The 17,242-nt window shown below is 52.0% G+C and overlaps 1 protein-coding gene and 1 long non-coding RNA gene across 2 annotated transcripts; one reads left to right on the forward strand and one right to left on the reverse strand.

The window, feature by feature from the left end:
• The first annotated feature begins 399 nt into the window (after positions 1-399).
• On the forward strand, positions 400-13,972 carry HROB (homologous recombination factor with OB-fold). Its single transcript, XM_042256059.1, has 10 exons — positions 400-645; positions 1,687-1,737; positions 4,507-5,673; positions 6,932-7,015; positions 7,984-8,124; positions 8,746-8,854; positions 9,042-9,127; positions 9,459-9,584; positions 11,057-11,174; positions 13,335-13,972. The coding sequence occupies exons 1-10, from the start codon at positions 643-645 to the stop codon at positions 13,424-13,426; spliced, it is 1,977 nt and encodes a 658-aa protein (XP_042111993.1). The 5' UTR covers positions 400-642; the 3' UTR covers positions 13,427-13,972.
• Positions 1,578-5,693, reverse strand: LOC121820627 (uncharacterized). The gene is made up of 3 exons (XR_006061234.2): positions 5,610-5,693; positions 4,291-4,436; positions 1,578-1,711 (listed from the first exon to the last, which is right to left on the reverse strand). It is a non-coding gene; the product is annotated as an uncharacterized LOC121820627 (long non-coding RNA).
• Positions 13,973-17,242: the final 3,270 nt, after the last annotated feature.

Raw genomic sequence — 17,242 nt, forward strand, 5'->3', positions numbered from 1 at the left:
ATCTGACATCTAAACTGAAACATGAAGGATGAGAACAGCCCGACCATGAACATCTTGCTTAATAAATATGTGTGGCAAGAACTGACGGATGGATGGATGGATGGATGGATGGACAGATGAACAAACGAACAGGGTGGATTCTGGTGTGAATGAGAGTCACGCTGTTAATACTCAGTCCCTAGTATGCCTAACACAAGAGAGGAAGGTGGTCAGGATGGGATGTAATGGGTCCCAAATTCCCAACCTTGCTCTCAACCCGAGTGCGCATCGAGCAAGCGGACTGGATCCAGGGTCTGCTGGGGGGCGTCCGAGAGCTCATGCCTTTCCCTTTAAGGCTGGGGCGGAAGACCGCGGTGAAGGGCCTTTGTGTCGGCGGGAAAGAAATAGGTCCGCCCCTTTAAGAGGGCGGAGACGCTGAGTGGCGGCGGCTTCGAACGCGGCCTAGGGAGCCAGACCCCTGCTTCCCAACCACCCTCCTTCGGCCTCCACCTGGGTTTCCGAGACGCCTCTCTCCGACCTCGCCCCAGAGACACTGTCGCCAGGACTCTGACCCTCCCACGTGGACCAAGGCCGAAGCCCCGGCGACCCCTGGAGTCAGGGTCTGTCCGGCCAAGCCGAGGCCGGAGCCTACTGGCGGTCGCCATGGTAATGCCGCGCCGGGGACCACCCGGCCGCCGGGTCCCCCGGCCGCGGGGACCTGTCTTCTGGGTTCCAGCCTCTCCCTCATGCGAGCTGCAGGACCGGGTTAGGGTTTCAGGGAGAGCTTGGTGGGGTCGGGACGCCTGGCTCTAGTCAGGGCTCGTCTTGGACATGCCCGGCCCCCCAAAAAAGGTCTCCCACTCACCTCCCTCAGGGCTTCATCTCCCAGTCTCTAGCCTTCCGTTTCACCGAGGAAGACTCCGGTTCATCCTTACGGGTGTGCTCAAACGTCACGCCTCCCGGGCCCTCCCCCCCCACCCCCCCAACCATTCTAGTCTGTTTCTTGACATTGGGCGATAGGTCTCCCTAACTGTAGCTCTTGCTGCTTTGGCAGCTGGAGTTAAGCACATCCCTTGGCTCTAGGGCTGACACACTTTTAATGCCGGCCACAGCAGCCCTGCTGTCCAGAAAGGAGGATCTGTGGGGACGAGGGTGGGAATGGGGGATAGGGGGTGGCGGTGGGGGTGGGGTACATCCCACCCTCCCAGGACCTTAGCTTCTGGGTATTAGATAAAAGGAAACCACTGACTTGTCTTTCAGAATCAAGGCCTCTGTGCTGGGCATGCTTGGATTTATGGTAATATCCCTTACATCTGACAAGGGTTCCCCAGGCCAAGCCTTTGGGGGTGTGACAAAATACTTGGACCTACATGCCCTGTACTGGCTCTAAAGAATGACACAGGCTCCCTTGGGCAGTCTTCCCTTTGCTTCCTCCCTCTTATTACAAGATTAAGGCAGATAGACCTAAGGGAATTATTTTACTAGACAGGATTCTAAATCATCATCTAAGTCTTTACGTAAACCCCATCTCTCCTCATCCTTTGTTCCTTCCCCAACACGACAGGAAAAAAAAAAAAAAAAGAAACAAGCAAACAGAAAACAGTACACCTGATGTCTTGTTAGAATTAGGAAAAAGCAGAGAGAGGACAAAATGTACTTGCAAATGGTATTTCTCCTCCAACCTCAATTGCTTTGTTTTCCTTTCAGGCATGCAGTCTGCAGAAGCTGTTTGCTGTGGAAGAGGAGTTTGAAGATGAGGTAAGGAAGTGTTGGTGATCAGAGATGGCACCCAGGCCTAGAACCCAGGTTTCCTTTTACCTGACATGTGTATCTTTTTTTCCTTTGTTTTCTGTGAGAGGCTGAGAGATGATGAGAAATATAAACAACCCACTTAACTGTCTTAAAAACAAATAAACTACCAGAGAGATGAGCTGCTTAATTGTCATACCTTTAAATTATAAGGGCCTTTGCCTGGAAGCTGTGTCACGTGGATGATTGGATCCACCTTCGTGATGACATACTTCAAGTGGGAAGGAAGTTAATGGAGAGGCAGAGCAGCTACTAGACAGCTGGGGACCCAGGGTCACCAACTGGCCACCTGAGCCAGGGAAAAGTATTTCATTCTCTGGCCTTCCGTTTTTGCTCTTACGACATGAGGGATGTTCTTCTGCCTCAAACATTCTTCCCTTCCCTGCTCTCTCTGGAGAAGATGAGGGATTAGATTAGACCTGAAGCTGGCATCTTAGAATCACCCTGCCACGTACCAAATAAATCAGAATTTCTGGGGATGGGCCCAGGCAGGGGTATTTTTTAATCTCTGGGTGCACCTAGAGGCCACTGAACTAGTGATCTGCAATGCTGTCTTCCCACTCAGATCTAACAGATGTAGTTTCATCTGGGTGGCCCAAAATTGTTATGTCAAATCCTTTTCAGAAAGAAACAGGATTTAAGTGAATAAAGCCCCCAGAGGTCAATTAAATCGCTTAAGAATACAACACGGGGCTTCCTTGGTGGCTCAGTGGTAAAGAGTCTGCCTGTCAGTGCAGGAGAGATGGGTTCAATCCCTAATCTGGGAAGATCCCAGATGCTGTGGAGCAGCCAAGCCAATGCATCACAACTATTGAGACTGTGCTTTAGGGCCAGGGAGCCACAACTACAGAGCCCATGTGCCGTAACTACTGAAGCCGCACACCCTAGAGCCCCGTGTTCCGCAACAAGAGAAGCAACCTTGGTGAAAAGCCTGTGTGTGCACTGCAACTACAGTGTAGCCCCTACTCGCCACAGCTAGAGAAAAGCCCACACAGCAACGAAGGCCCAGCGAGCTAAAAGAAAAAAATACAGCACTGATAACCAGCACCAGCGTTAGACATAACTCCAGTCTAATGTACATGGAAACTACTAAACTACGTTTATAGAAGAGTTGCTCTGGTTTATCAGTGACAAGCCATTCAGAGCTACTTTTTGACTCCCAGTGGTCTGCTTTTAAAAAAAATCACTTCTAGATTTGTCCGGATGCCTAATTTATGCCTAGTGAGATGGTGCCCCAAGGACCCTTGTGGCAGCCATAGCCCCACACATCCCTCTCTTTGAAGCTTTTGAAACCTGAGGTTTGATGGGAAAAACAGACCTTTTAAAATTCCCTCTCTGGCTTGTCTCATACCCTGAGGCCCCAAGACACAGTGACAGAGGCATGTATGAGTTCCAGTCCTGGTTCTGTGAAGTTACTTAACCTCTCGGAGTCTCGGTTTCTATATCCATAAAACAGGGATAATAGTATACCTATTCATAAGGTCATTGTGAGAATTCACTGAGAGAATTCTGATAAAATGTTTACATGGTACCTGGCACCCAGTGAGATGCTTCACGTTAGGTGTTTTGTTATCATTTGGGGAATTGATTTTGTTTTTAAAAATAACTCAGAACTGCCAGCTTTGTCGAGGAGATATGTGTCCTTGTCTTTGTCTTTCAGCTTTGGAGATGTGTAATTACAGACTGAAAAAGTGACCCTCCTGGGTCTTACCAGGTCAAGGTAGGACTGCTAGGCTAGTAATGGAATTAAGAGTGAAGGACTCTGACAGCTCAAGTTTCTGTTCCATGACCAGTCCCTTCCCCCTTCCCAAGGCAGATGACATCATGTCTGAGAGGGAGCTCTTCAGGGGAAAAGGGCTCCGTCAACTCCCAGGGTCATCAGGATTTTATTTCTGCTGTAATTCTAATATCATTATTATTACTAAGTCCTAAAGTAGTCCTTGGAGTATGCTAGTCTCCTGATAATACACCAAGCAGGAAAGATCCTTTCTCTAGCCTAGACAATCTAGTGCGGCAGCAGGGGGTGGGGGTGGAGGGGACCTTCCTGTCAGTTAAATCAGCAGTTCTGACTCAAAAACACCCTCGGAACAGGTCTGTTGCTCTTGAAGGTGTCAATCTCACCTTGCTTCCCAACTGGAATCCATACTTAATTTAACTTGCCTGAAAAGCTATATTTAACTTCTGCCTATTTTGCTGGATCCAAGGCCTCTTTGACTTAGCGAAGACTCTGTGTGCATGTGTGTGTGTGTGTGTGTGTGTGTGTGTGTGTGTGTGTGTGTGTGAGATGAGGGAAAGAGTGGGTTGAGGACACGAAGCAAGACCAGCTCCTGAGTGACAGGCTGGACACCAGAAAGCTGATTTCCTTGAGACGGGTGTGTGCCCTGGGGAATTTGTTTGACTCCTTGGTGACCTGGTTCCTTTGCTTCTCTTACTGCTCCAAGTGCCACCACCACCACCCCTCCTCTCCCCTCCCCCTCGAGACTGAAGAAAGAAAGAAGCTACCTGAAGACTTAGCCTTAGAATGTGTCTGGCAGAAGCCTGGTGGCGGACTCTTGGGCGAGGTCAAAGGTGGTGAGAGAGTCTACAACTCCCTTACATGTCTTGGTTTCCTGCTTGCAAGTATCTGCACACACAGATGCACCACATGCCTGAAACAGTAAAAGCAGAGTGCTTCTTGATTTCCAGATGCCAAGACCCATTGTCTTTGCTTCTTTGTAGGATTTCTTGTCGGCTGTGGAGGATGCAGAGAACCAGTTGGCGGGCACACGGCCTGTAAATGCCGGGTGCCTAAGACCTGTCTCCTCCCGGCCACAGGAGGCCCAGCTGCTGCCTCGAGTCACTGCCCCAGCAGAGGCTGCAGGCCTGCCAGCCCTGGGACTCCGCCTTCCTACCTGTGGTGGGCCTAGGGCCACTGGGGGTCCGCCTCCCACAGGAACAGCTCCCCTAAGGCCTGTCTCGACATCCAGCAGCTGGACCGGCACTCAGGGAAGAGTGACACTGACAGAAGTGCTTGAAGAGCCAGGAAGACCCCAGTCTTCAGCCTCCTGCCCCCAGCTTACCTTCAGGAGCAAAGAGCAGGTGATTGGTGGCTTCGAGGGGCCTGAACAAGATGAATTTGATAAGGTCCTGGCAAGCATGGAGCTGGAGGGGCCCAGCGTGGAGCCGCAACTTGGAGTTCACAGTGAGGCCACAGAAATCCTGCCCAGCTGGCAGCAGGAGGACTCCACATTGGCTAAAAAGGCTCGGGTGGCTGATCTGAGCAGACCTTGTCAAAGGGGGCCTGTTCCTGCCCCCCACGTAACTGGTATCCCATCAGCCCGGGATGCACCCCCGGATCCCGCAGTCCTCTGCAGGACTCCACAACCTCACTTGAGACCTAGAACTGTGGGTAACTTTCCTGTCCCAGCTACCTCAATGGTTCGTGCTCAGCCACCCCACTGGGAAGTCTCTCCCGTGGGTCCCCCTCCTCGAACACCCCAGCCTCTTCAAGGTGCTGGCAGGCCCATTCAGAGCAGCCCTCAAAATCGTTTCCCTGCTCAGCCATTCCGGTCTCCAAACACCTGTTCAAGTGGTGAACTCCGTTTTCTTAGACTCCGGACTCCCAACTCAAGCTGTGCTGCTCCCCCAAAGACCAGCTGTGGGCTGTTTCCTCAGGGCCCACCCCAACCCCGAACTCCAGCGTCTTCTGTCCTGTCTCCTGTCTGCACCCCAAAGGGTCCCGGTCCCTTCCCGCTCCCTCAAGCAGCTCTGCAGACACCCATCGTCACCAACCACCTGGTGCGGCTGGTCACCGCTGCCAGCCGGACACCCCAGCAACCCACCTGCACCTCCACCCGGGCCAAGATGCGCCGCTTCCCCGGCCCAGCAGGGCTCCTGCCTCACCAGGTGAGCGACAGCTTTGCTCTGGCCAGAGCCAGAGCTCCCCAGGCGGCTCCCCTGGCTGCTGGAGAGCAGCTGGGTGTGTCCCAGCCCTGCCCAATCCCAGAGGATCTTCAATCCCAGAGGAAGTGGAGGAAGGAAGGGCAGGGGTCAGGGGCTTTCCAGAGCTGTGGGAGAAGTCAGAAGTGGGGAGAACTGAAGGCCTGAAACCCACATAGATGGAGATGCCTAAGGCTCTGCGAACATCACAGTTTCCATACATTTGTTGAGCACCTCCTGTTTACTGGCACCGGCCAGGAAGACTCAATCTCATATTTACTAAGGACTGGTGTGTGTTGGGCCCTTTGCTTGGACCTGAGGATACAGAAATTAACATAGAAATAGTTCTCATTTTTCAGAGCTTCCAGGGGAGTGGAAGAAGCAGACTTAAACAATACGTAAAAGGGACAGAGAGAGTAGAGGTCATTTCCTGGGTGCTGGGGAGACACTGGGCTCCTTGTGCTTCCTGGGTGGGCTTTGGACAGATGAATAGGAGATTTACGGAGGTGCATGTTGGACGGCTGTGTCCTGGAGGACATTTCAGCAGTGGAAAGACAGGAGAGAGTGTGTGCAAAGGCGCAGATTCTCTGGGAGATCCACAGAACCATTCAGTGTGGCTGGTGTGTGGGGTCACTGTGGGGGAGTTGGGGCTGAGCCTGGAGTGTGGATTTTGGCAGCAGTAGAGAGACAGGGTCCCTCAGACTAGTCTTAGATCCAGTCCCAGATAATTGGACTGAGAATCTGGTCTGGTTGTGATAGGTTACCCCTTTCCCTCACATTTGAAGGGTGTTTTCTTCAATCAGAAGAGATTTCTACCCGTTAACTTGCTCTTCCCTGGCATTTTAAGAGAAATCCAAGGAAGCCATGTACATTCCTCCTGGGTTGGATCCCTGTCAGGAAGGGTGAGGTCCCCAAGAAGGAGTTTGGGGAAAGCTACGCTCTTACTCACTTCAGGCCTCTCTATTCAGGTCATCACCCCCTTCAGGAAGCCCCTAGATTTGTTCCTGAGCCAGCTCCAGCTTCCTCACATTTCCCCAAACGGTCCCCAAAGCATCTTTTTTGAGCTGCCAGCAAGGCTCTTGAGACTTCGTTAGGAGAAATGTAATATGTGTTAATTGTCCCTGATAGTTTCCTGAACTCATTATGTAACCCAGACAAGAAGCTGTACTTGTAAATAACAGCTGCTGAGCTTGCTCTCTCTTTCTCCTCCCCTCTCCCCTCGTAGCACAGTGGGAAAAATCTGGACGACATCATGGTTTCCACGCCCCAGACTCCGACTCACGGTGCTCTGGCTAAATTCCGGACAGAGGTAACTGACTCCATGCAAATGCTAACTTCCTGGGACTCATTTAAGAGAGAAGGACATCCTTGTGAGTTTCAGAAGCTGAGAATCAGAATCAGTGCTGCTCAGCCTATTTTCTGGGGTCACACACCATAGCACGTTGAGGGACGCCCATCCTGATGCCAAAGAGGTATTAACTGATATCATGGGTTCAGCCTTCTTTCCCAGCTAAGAAAGAACAGCCTGGCTAACTCCATCTGCCCTCAGCGGAGGAGAGTGTAATAAGTATCAGGAAATTGTATCTCGGGAACCCTTCCTCTCAGGTTTCTGGGAATCAAGCTGGGAAGCTTGTGCCTTCACCTTGCCTCTGGTGGGTTCCCTCTTGGTGGGTGAGACTCAGCCTCCCTCCTCCCTGGGATTCTGGTTGACCTGCTTTGCCCCCGAGACCCACTTTTGCTTTTAATTCTCTCTAGAAGTTTTTCTCTGCTATAGCTCTGTATATCCACCAGTCCATTTCAGCTCCAAAACAGTAAATACTCATCTGAATTTAAAGCATTTTTTAATATAACTAGGTGTACAGTTACAGCCAGAGGCATCTCAAGTGAAATATAGTTGGTTTCAAAATTGCCTGGAAGCCTATAAATTTATGTGGGGGCTCCCTAGCCCTAAGCCTTTTCAAGTTCATTACAAAGGACAGGCGTAGCTAGCCTTTTGCATTATAATTTAATAATTTAATATAATTAAAGTCAGGTCCTGATTTAAAATAAACTAAGTTACAGAGCACCTTTGCTCTTGTGTCTCAGTGAAAGATGTGATATGCAGCAAGTTTTCACATACCCTTTTCTGAACCTTGAGATAAACGAAGGGAGAAAGCATGGCCACCGCGCTGCCGGGAATTCACCCTTGCTCCCCCACCCCTCCATCCTGGCTCAGTCAGGGTCTCTAGCAAAGTGGACCCGTGAACACCAGGCTCCCCTTCTCCTCTGTTGCGCCAGGTTGTCACTAGTTCCCAGGCATCGGTGGAGGAAGACTTTGGACGAGGGCCCTGGCTGACCATGAAATCTACTCTGGGTCTGGATGAGAGAGACCCTGCTTGCTTCCTCTGTACCTACAGCATCATCATGGTGCTGCGAAAGGTAAGGGTTCTGGACGCTGAGACACACAGGAAAGGCCATTTTTATATCTCTCCCCAACCTTGCCTGTTCCACCTTAGGAAAGGGGCACTCTGTTTGCTCCGTCCTACCCTAGGCCTGTCTCTGAGCAGCAGCATGAAGATACCATTGGGTTGTATCTTCCACTCACCTACCTTTTCACTACCATCCACAGTATTAGGCACAGGCAGAAGTGGGTTACGGGCATGTCTCCATACATCTGAGTCCTGAATGGGGTAGGGTAAGCACACTGCTCCCCTTAGAGCTCCCCATAGGTCAGAAGGCACGTGCAGACTCACGTTAGTACATATGCTAACATGCTCCTGCCTGTGGTCTGCGTGATAGAGATCTGTATGAATACATACACATAAATACATAAGAGAAAGGAGGCAAGGGAAAGAAAAGAAGGGCCTGCCAGCTTCAAATCTGCCAAGGGGAGATGGGCTGAGCCCTTTACACTGCCCCTTGGCCCTCCACAAAGGAAGATCATCACCACACTGCTACGTTGCATCACCACCCCCACCCCTCCCTAGGTTGCCCTGGCTCACTTGGGAACCTTACAGATGGGATATGGCTGGCTCAGCAAATGCCTCTTCTTGTAACCAGGCAGCCCTGAAGCAGCTTCCTGGGAACAAAGTCCCCAACATGGCAGTGATGATCAAGTCCCTGACTCGGAGCGCAATGGATGCCAGCGTGGTTTTCAAGGACCCTACGGGTGAGGAGTTAGGTTCTGGGACTGTCTGATGAGTGGCCCCATTGAGGTCAGCAGGTGAAGAGGAGCCACCCTCTACATTCACAGTTAGGATAACTGAGACAGTGAGCCACCTGCTTCCCAACTGGGCCCAGACCAGGCACTGTGCTGTCCTTGACCCTGTAACTGATGGGCGGCATGGTGTTTGCAGGAGAGATGCAGGGCACGGTGCACAGATTGCTGCTGGAGACGCGACAGAATGAGCTGAAGCCTGGCTCGGTGCTGCTGCTCAAGCAGGTACTCTCCCCCTCCTTCCATGGAAAAAGCCCTGGTTGTCTCTTAGCCCTCCCAGGCCCCAGGCAGAGAGTAGCTGCGCTGGTGCTAGACCCTGACTTACTGGAGCCGAGTAAAGGCCTGACCTCCATCCTCCAGGGGGTGGGTGGGAGTGGGAGTGGCCTGTGAAGGGCCAGGGGTGGGCAAGTGGTTCTACCCTGGCACCAGGGCTGAGGTGGGAGTGATTTCTGTGATCTGGTGCAGAGGCCACCAAGGGAGAGGCAGGCGGGACCAGGTGGCCAGCGGTGCTCTCTTAGGACACTGGACCCCCCCGCCCACCCCTTCTCTCCTCCAGATCGGAGTGTTTTCTCCTTCACTCCGAAACCACTACCTCAACGTGACTCCCAACAACCTGGTCCATGTTTATAGTCCAGATGCTGGAGACGGGAACATCCTCAAGCGATCTCAGTCCTTCCCCAAGGTAAGAGGAGCAGGATGGAGGAGGAATGGGTAGAGCTGCTCTCCACCTGGACCTTCTGGTTTCTTCCCTTCCTCCACCCTGGGGAGCAGTTGCCCTAAGGTGAAAAGATGCCTTTGGGGACAGGGCCATCGCCTCCTGTCCCTGGTCCAGCCACCTGCCAGATGGCACGGTAACAGGACCTAGAGGAACAGCTGGCTTCTGCGTGATCCCTGAGTGTCTGATGGCAGACTTGAACGTCATAGAGCATGGGAGTCACTTGAGAACTAACCAAGGTGACAGTCCACAAGGGGGCGGGACCCTCAGTGAGTGACTGAGGGTTGGACTTGCTGCAGGTGGCTGTGCAGAGAACAGACAGCTACAGGTGGTGTCAGGTGAGCCAGCCCGTGCTCGACATCTTTCCCGCTGCTTTCCACCTCTGCTAGGTGAGGGGACACCAGCCTAGAATTCCTCTGGGAACCAAGGAAGACAGTTCCAGGCAGCTCCACTCCAGGGTGAGGGTGCAGAGCCTGGCCTTGACGTGGCACGCAGTGTTCCCTCTGGCCACCTGCACCTTCCTGGGATCCTGGGTTGTTGTCATGGCCTGGCCTTCGGGTCAGGAGACCTGGGTCATGTCCCTGCTCTGCTGGAAATTTGTAACATGACCTTGGGCAAGTCCTGTCCCTTCCCCCGCTGTTGCTCTGTCTATAAAGTGAGTCTATAAAGTTATACTCAGTGACGTCTAGTCAAGCTATGCTTTTAGCTCTGATTTGCTACTTCTCATCTTTCTCCCTAACCTTCTACATTCTCTCAGTATCACCCCTTTCTAACAGAGCATCTTGATTTCCTTCTAAATTTCAAGTCACCCCTGGACTTCCCTGGTGGTCCAGTGGTTAGGATTCCATGCTTCCACTGCAGGGGGCAGAGGTTCAGTCCCTTCTCAAGGAACTAAGATCCTGCAAGCCAAATGGCATGGCTAAAAAAAAAGATCCAGGTCATCTATACTTGTTGAAAAAATATTGAAATGGAACAGAATAAAGAAACAAAACTGACCCTTTCTTCTTTGCATTCCCTAGGGCTAACCATGGTTAACAGGTTTAATTACTAATTTTAATTACCTATTCATGTAATTCGGGGGATTGTTAGCAGCTCGTTTTTAATTCCAGCCTAACTCCTTAGTATATGTCTGAATGGCTTCTTCACTGTCTGCTCCAGTTTTAGAGATTCCCTAAAACATCAGATACCAGCTGAATTAGAAAAGAAAATCAGCCAAAAAGTTTTTTGGTTTTGTTCTATTTTTAAATTATCTGTTCTTTGGGGTGTTTGGTATTTCAGCTACCTCCCCAGCGTGGGCTGGGTGACTGGCCACTGCCGCTTCCTCTGTCCTGTCTTTCCTGAGCCCCTACCTATTCCTTTGAGCTTGTCTGGGAGGAGATGGTACCGTCTAGAGAGATTTCAGGGGTACAGATATTGGTAACCAGATCCTCTGTCCCCAGGATCTTGAAAGTTTCCATGAAAGCCTCCAGCAAGAGAGCGAGAAGCCTGGGAAAGGCCTCCAAACAGCACAGAACCCAGAGGAAGGGGTGTCCCTCGAGAAAGAACTCCCAGAAGCAGGTAAGATGGTCAGTCCACCCAGGAGCCAAAAAGATTCTCCTTCTGTTTCCTCTTGAATAGCTCAGGCAGATTGTTCTGGCTGCATCTTGTTCCTCCTCCTGTGAATCTTTGGATCTTACAGAAATTAGATGTGGTATCTTTCCTGGCAAGGCTGCAGGCCACAAACTAATTAACACAAAGAATGTGATCCTCAGCTCCCGCGTTTCCAGGCCATGTGCTGTTAGCCACAAGGAGGAGATAGACTGGCGCCAGCCTTGAGTCTTCTGTGGGCTGATGGCTAAACCACAGAGGCAGATTTCTCCATCCTGACTAAGCTCTGAGGCCCTCCAGGTGGTGCTAAGGGGTCCAGCATCCCCGTGCTTAGGGTGGGACCAGGATACAGACCTGAGAGGCCCAAATACAGACCTCTTCGTGGAGGGCCAACTTGTTCCTCAGGAGGGAGCCTGACCCAGGTGATGGCTAACACAGTCCAGGTCTGGTCCTTAGCTCTTGGACCCCGTAAATGGAACCCTCATGGGATTATGGGTAGGTGTCTCCATGTTAACCAGATTCCCAGTAGACCATGGATAAGCCACAGAGCCCATTTATTTATATTGTATGAAAAAGTATCCACCCCGTGTGCTGGAATCTTCTCTAGAATCTTCCACTATCTCCTTGTAAGTCAGCTTGAGGACAAGCCAAACCCTCCTCAGAAGGTTGCTGGTGGTCATGGAATAAGAGAGGCAAGCTGCCTGTAGAACGTTGTGGTTGGTGTCACATCTCCACAGTAGGGACAGACCTGCCAGGCAGACAGCTGCTGGTGGCAGCCCGGCAGCACTGAGACACAGATGCGGATTCCTGCTCTGAGTCCCATTCTCCTTGACTCACACTGGCTGCTCACTCCCCTTCATTTACCCTAGTGTTTCTCCAGACAGTGTAGCTAGTGAGCGGCAACTTTTTTGTTAAAATCAAATTCCAGTCCTACTTCCCTGGGTACAATGCTGGTCACCCTAGTTAAATTTAAATGCCCCAAAACTGACTTCTGGGCTTCCCAGATGGCACAGTGGTAAAGAATCTGCCTGCCAATGCAGGAGACGTGGGTTTGATCCCTGGGTTGGAAAGATCTCCTGGAATAGGAGATGGCAACCCACTCCAGTATTTTTGCCTGGAAAATTCCATGGACAGGGAAGCCTGGTGGGCTGTAGTCCATAAGGTCACAAAGACTCAGACACGACTGAGCATGCACACAGACTGACTTCCGCCCTTCTAGCAGCAGTGTTTGTCCGGTGCTCTGTGCCAGACTGGGAGCTGGCCTCTGCAGGTATAGTTTCCAGCCTGACTGACGCTAGGGCTGCCTGATTCCGTCCATTCAGCGGGCGCTTTCTAGTTGGAAGCTGTGGCTCTGGCGTCAAACGGATGCGCACTTGGGCAAGTTGTTGACCTCTTTAAACCCTGTTCTCTTGGGCAAAGTAAGGATTGTAACAGGAACCACCATTAGATGCCCTCTGCAGGGGCCCTGTGAGGCTGAAGTGATGGGTGTAACGTGTGCGGGCCTGTGCCTGGCACCAGGTGTGACCCCAGTTTATGTTAGCTGCTCTTGTTCACAGTCAGAGCAGCAGTGAGGGTTACTGAGGTCAGCTGTTTCCAGCTTCTCAGGCAGGGTACCCATCTGAGAACTGTAGTCAGGACAGTTAATTCTGTCCTCTCGGCTCACAGAGGCACTTTGGGGGAGGGGACGGTGACTTCTCCCACCATGCAGAGTGCAGGTGAGAGACCATGTGAATGAGCTGTGTGATTCTCAGAGCATCTAAGGGCTTTTCGCAGCCTTTTTTGTCCCTCTGTCCAATCAGACAGTTGCACTAGGAGACCTCTGACGCCTTTCTGCTCAAGGGCTGTGCTTCAGGATGGAAAGAAGAACCATGGAGGCCCAGGGGGAGCCCCTTTCTTTGCAGAGTGACCCTGGCATTTTGCCTCTGCCTTTTGTTGAGTGTGGGGAGCAGAAAGGAGATAGAAATCAGGCCAGCCTCAGGCCCATCGATGTGGGGACCACTGCCCAGAGAGCCCCCTCCCTAACTGCAGCCAGGTTCAGACCCTCCTAAAGGGTGGGAGCTTCAGCTCTGAGTCACAAGGGGCCCTCAGGTTATCACTGAGTCTCCCCAACCTCCCTGTCCTCCCCTGCAGATGACCTGGATGGACTCCTGAGCGAGCTCCCTGAAGACTTCTTCTGTGGGACCAGCAATTGGGACTGCCCCAAGGCAGGGCACCCGCCATGAGCCGGCAGCCTCTCAGCACCGTGCCAGAGCTCTGGTTGTGTCTGATCACATGCCTGGGAGAGAGGAGGACCAGCATAGCTGGAGAGCAGACAGAGTTCTGAGACCTCTGTGGTTGTTCCCACCCTGGACACTTTCCCTGAGAACACCCTTGTCCCTCAGATTGTGCACTGTCGTCACTTTGGATCTTCCTTTGGCACGTGGAACTCTGCTCAGTATTGGATCTACTGTCCTTCAAGCGCTCGGGTGCATATCCCTTCTCCTCCAGCAGGGAAGGTGTGTCACTCTCCCACCTCCGCTTGACTTTAGAGGATGCGGGGCCTGGTCCCTTGACTCCCTAGTCCCAGGACAGCTGAGGAGCGAAGAGAAGCTGTGGCTTTTGTGGCAACTTGTCCCTCTGGACAAGGAGGGAACACACTCAGGCTTCCCTCTGCTTTGTCTCTTGAGGCCTATAGCTGCCCAGCTCACCTGTGTCTGGGGCTCCAAGGTGCGGGGGCATGGTTGTGGCTGGGGCATCTTATTCTGAAATAAAAGCAGCTGCCTGCTTCACCTGCCTCCCTCTCTTTCCCAGCCTCTCAGCTCCTTGTCCTGTCTGCCCTGCCCTTGGTGCCTTAGCCAGGACAGAGCCAAAGCTACTCATTTTCTTTCTCTTTTTGCTTATAGACTTTTTTTTTTTTTTTGCTGCACTGGGTCTTAGTTGTAGCACACGGAATCTTTAGTTCCAGCATGTGAACTGTTAGCTGCAGCATGTGGGATCCAGTTCCCCAACCAGGGATCAATCCCAGGCCCTCTGCATTGGGAGCTCAGAGTCTTAGCCACTGGACCACCAGAGAAGTCCCTATAAACTTTTTGACAGTTTTAGATTTATAGGATTATTGCAGAGATGTTCCAGGGAGTTCTCTTATACCTCACAGCCAGTCTAAGAGCCAGTATTGACACATTATTAACTGGACTCTATGCTTTATTGACATTAACCCAGTTTTCCCCTAATACTCTCTTTCTCTTGCAGGATCCCATGCAACATTTAGTCCTCTTGTCTGCATAGACTTCTCTTGGCTGTGGTAGTTTCTCAGACTTTCCTTGTTTCTTAGTGGCCATGACAGCTTCCAGGAGCACAGGCCTCGCTTATTGTCAGATGCCCACCTGTTGGAATTTGTCTGGTGTGTTTTCGTGACTAGACGAGGGTTATGTGTTTGGGAGAGGAAGAGCACAAAGGTGAGCTCACGTTCTCGTCGCGTCATATCAAGAGCTGGTGGTGACTTTGATCACCTGGCTGAGGTAGGGTTCGTCAGGTTTGGTCAGGTTTCTCCGCTGTCAGGTTACTCTTTTTCTCCTTTTCCACACGATTTTGGAAGGAAGTCACTCTGCCACCCACACTTAAGGAGTGAGGGGTTATGTTCTCTGCCTCTTGAAGGGCAGAATATCTACATGGATGATTTGAAATTCGGCATGGAAGATTGGTCTGTTTTTCCTTATTTCTTGTTCAGTCACCTGTTTATTATCAGTATGGACTCATGGATATTTATTTTATACTTTGGGTTAGAGTCCACTACTACTTTATTCTGTTGCCAAGCAACTCTTCGCCACTGTAGATTCTCTGTACCACCTTGAAGGCAAGAATTGGACAAGGGTCATGGGTGGGGTATAAAAGGTCTAATTATACCAAGTAACCAGCCAACCTTGTTTTCCTTTATGGAATGAAGGGAAAAGAGGAAGATGCTCTTAACATACGGTTGAGGGGATGTGAGCCCAGTTTGATGGCCGGTTTTGCCTGCCTCTGCCTCAGCTTTCACCAGGCAGCTGTAAGTCGGTGCCTCCAATAGACTTGGCACTGCTCTGGGGAAGGTGTTATTTTCCCTGTTTCCAAAGAGATCCCATGGATCCCAGCCTCAAAGCTGAAGGGAGCAAGTGCCCTAGGAACTCCATGTTCACCTGGCGGCTGGTTGCAGTGGGACTTTTCTAGAAGGCTTTTGTGGCCCAAGCCTGGGAACAGGCAGGAGCTAATTCACCAGTTCTGCCCTTTCACACTCTCACTTAGTCTTCCTGCTTGAACACCTACCTGAAGTGGTTGGATGGCTTCACCGATTCAATGGACATGAATTTGGGCAGACTCCGGGAAATGGTGAGGGACCAGGAAGCCTAGAGGGCTGACCAGGAAGAGTCAGACACAACTTGGTGACTGAACAACACCTGAGCACACCGCATAGTTCCATCTCTTCCCCCACTAACTCCCCAGCTCTGCCTCTCTAGCTTAGATCTGGGCCAGAGCCCTTCTACTCCAGTGGTCTTCGTGCAGCTAAACCACCTGTTCTCCCGGCCTGTGTACCCATCCCCCCTCAGCCCCTTGGAGCTCTGTTCTTCACTCTTAACCATCCTGACAGATGTCCTGGTTTCTTGTGTACTCCATCACCCCATAGGCTCTGAGCTCCCAGAAGACAGGCTGGGTATCCAGCCACCTGGCCCGGTTTCTGCCAATAAAACTGGGCTCCCTGTGGGTTCCTGTGTGGGTTAAAGTAAAGGCCTCAGGAAGTTAATGCTGTGTATAGTTCCTCTGCCCTCAGGAAGTTAAGGCTAAGGACAGGACACAGAACATATGTGTCTCTGGGGACTGAGCTGTAGTCAGCACCTTCAGGCCTGTGGCAAGAAGGCTGCAGAGAGGCTGGGGAGGTCAGCACAGCCTCAGGCCCCGCTCACAATGACTACTGTGAACCTCGGAGAAGGCCCCTCACGGCCCCACCCACCTTGCCAGCTCCCAACCCTGGGAACCCAGATGTGGGTGCTCAGCTGGGCTGTTGGCGGGGCAATTAAAACACCAAATGGGTGCCAACAGGGTTAATCACACCTGCATTTATAGAGGCGCCTTTCTCTGAGGATCTCTAAGCCCTCGCTGGGCATGATCTCATTGCTTCTCTGGGATTCCCCACCCTGGAATACCACCAAGAAGCTGGGGCCAGAGTGGGTGAACTCTGGGTAAAGGCAGAGCCAGAAACAGCCTAGGCTGCTGCCACACACATGGGCAGGCAGATGTGTGTCCGCTCTGGTGGAGAACGGGGTTCTTCAGTCAACATGCTACTCACAGGAGGCCAGCCTGCGACAAGACCTACTGTGTGCCATGTCCTGCAGGGGACCAGAAACCCAACTGAACCCACTCAGGTCCTGCTCTGGAGCCCATATCCAGGGCAGCAAGCTGTGGGCCACAGTACATGACACAAGCGGTCCTCCAGGAGCATGGATGGGGAGAGGCTGGAGCCTCAGGGGTGGGAGACCTGAGCAGGTGTCTCCCGGAGCAGGTGACCTTTGAGGTGGACTTTGAGGGATGAATCAGAAGGGACTTCCAAGCGGAGGGAAGGGCTAGGAAATGTGAGGGGAATGGTGCCTGACGCGGAGCCAAACCAGGGCACGGGGTTTAGTGGGAGAGGGCAGAATTCAGCAAACGTTTTTAAGCTGGGAAATGAACCATTTCAGATAGATCCTTCCCTATGGGCAGTGGAGCAGAAGAGGGGATACCAGGTAGGAGGCTAAGCTGGTCCGGGTTAAAGGTCTTGAGATGGTAATTGAAAATGTGGGAATGAGGTGGAGTGTGTGTGTGTGTGTGTGTGTGTGTGGAGCGGGACAGCCAGGGCGTGCACCTGCAGTCAGGGCAGGATAGGGACAGGCCGACCCTGAGGGGCCCAGAGGCCACCCTCCACCCAGAGCTGAGGAGAGCTTCTGGGGCCAGGATTGGCCAGCCTCCCTCCCGCCCTCCCCTTTACTGCTGGGAACCCACAGCAGCTAGTGCGGTTTCACGGCCTCATTCCTCCCCCTAGAGGCTCCCAAGAG

The sequence above is a fragment of the Ovis aries genome, chromosome 11 (genome assembly GCF_016772045.2).
Source record: "Ovis aries strain OAR_USU_Benz2616 breed Rambouillet chromosome 11, ARS-UI_Ramb_v3.0, whole genome shotgun sequence".
In the NCBI taxonomy this organism is placed as follows: Eukaryota; Metazoa; Chordata; class Mammalia; order Artiodactyla; family Bovidae; genus Ovis; species Ovis aries.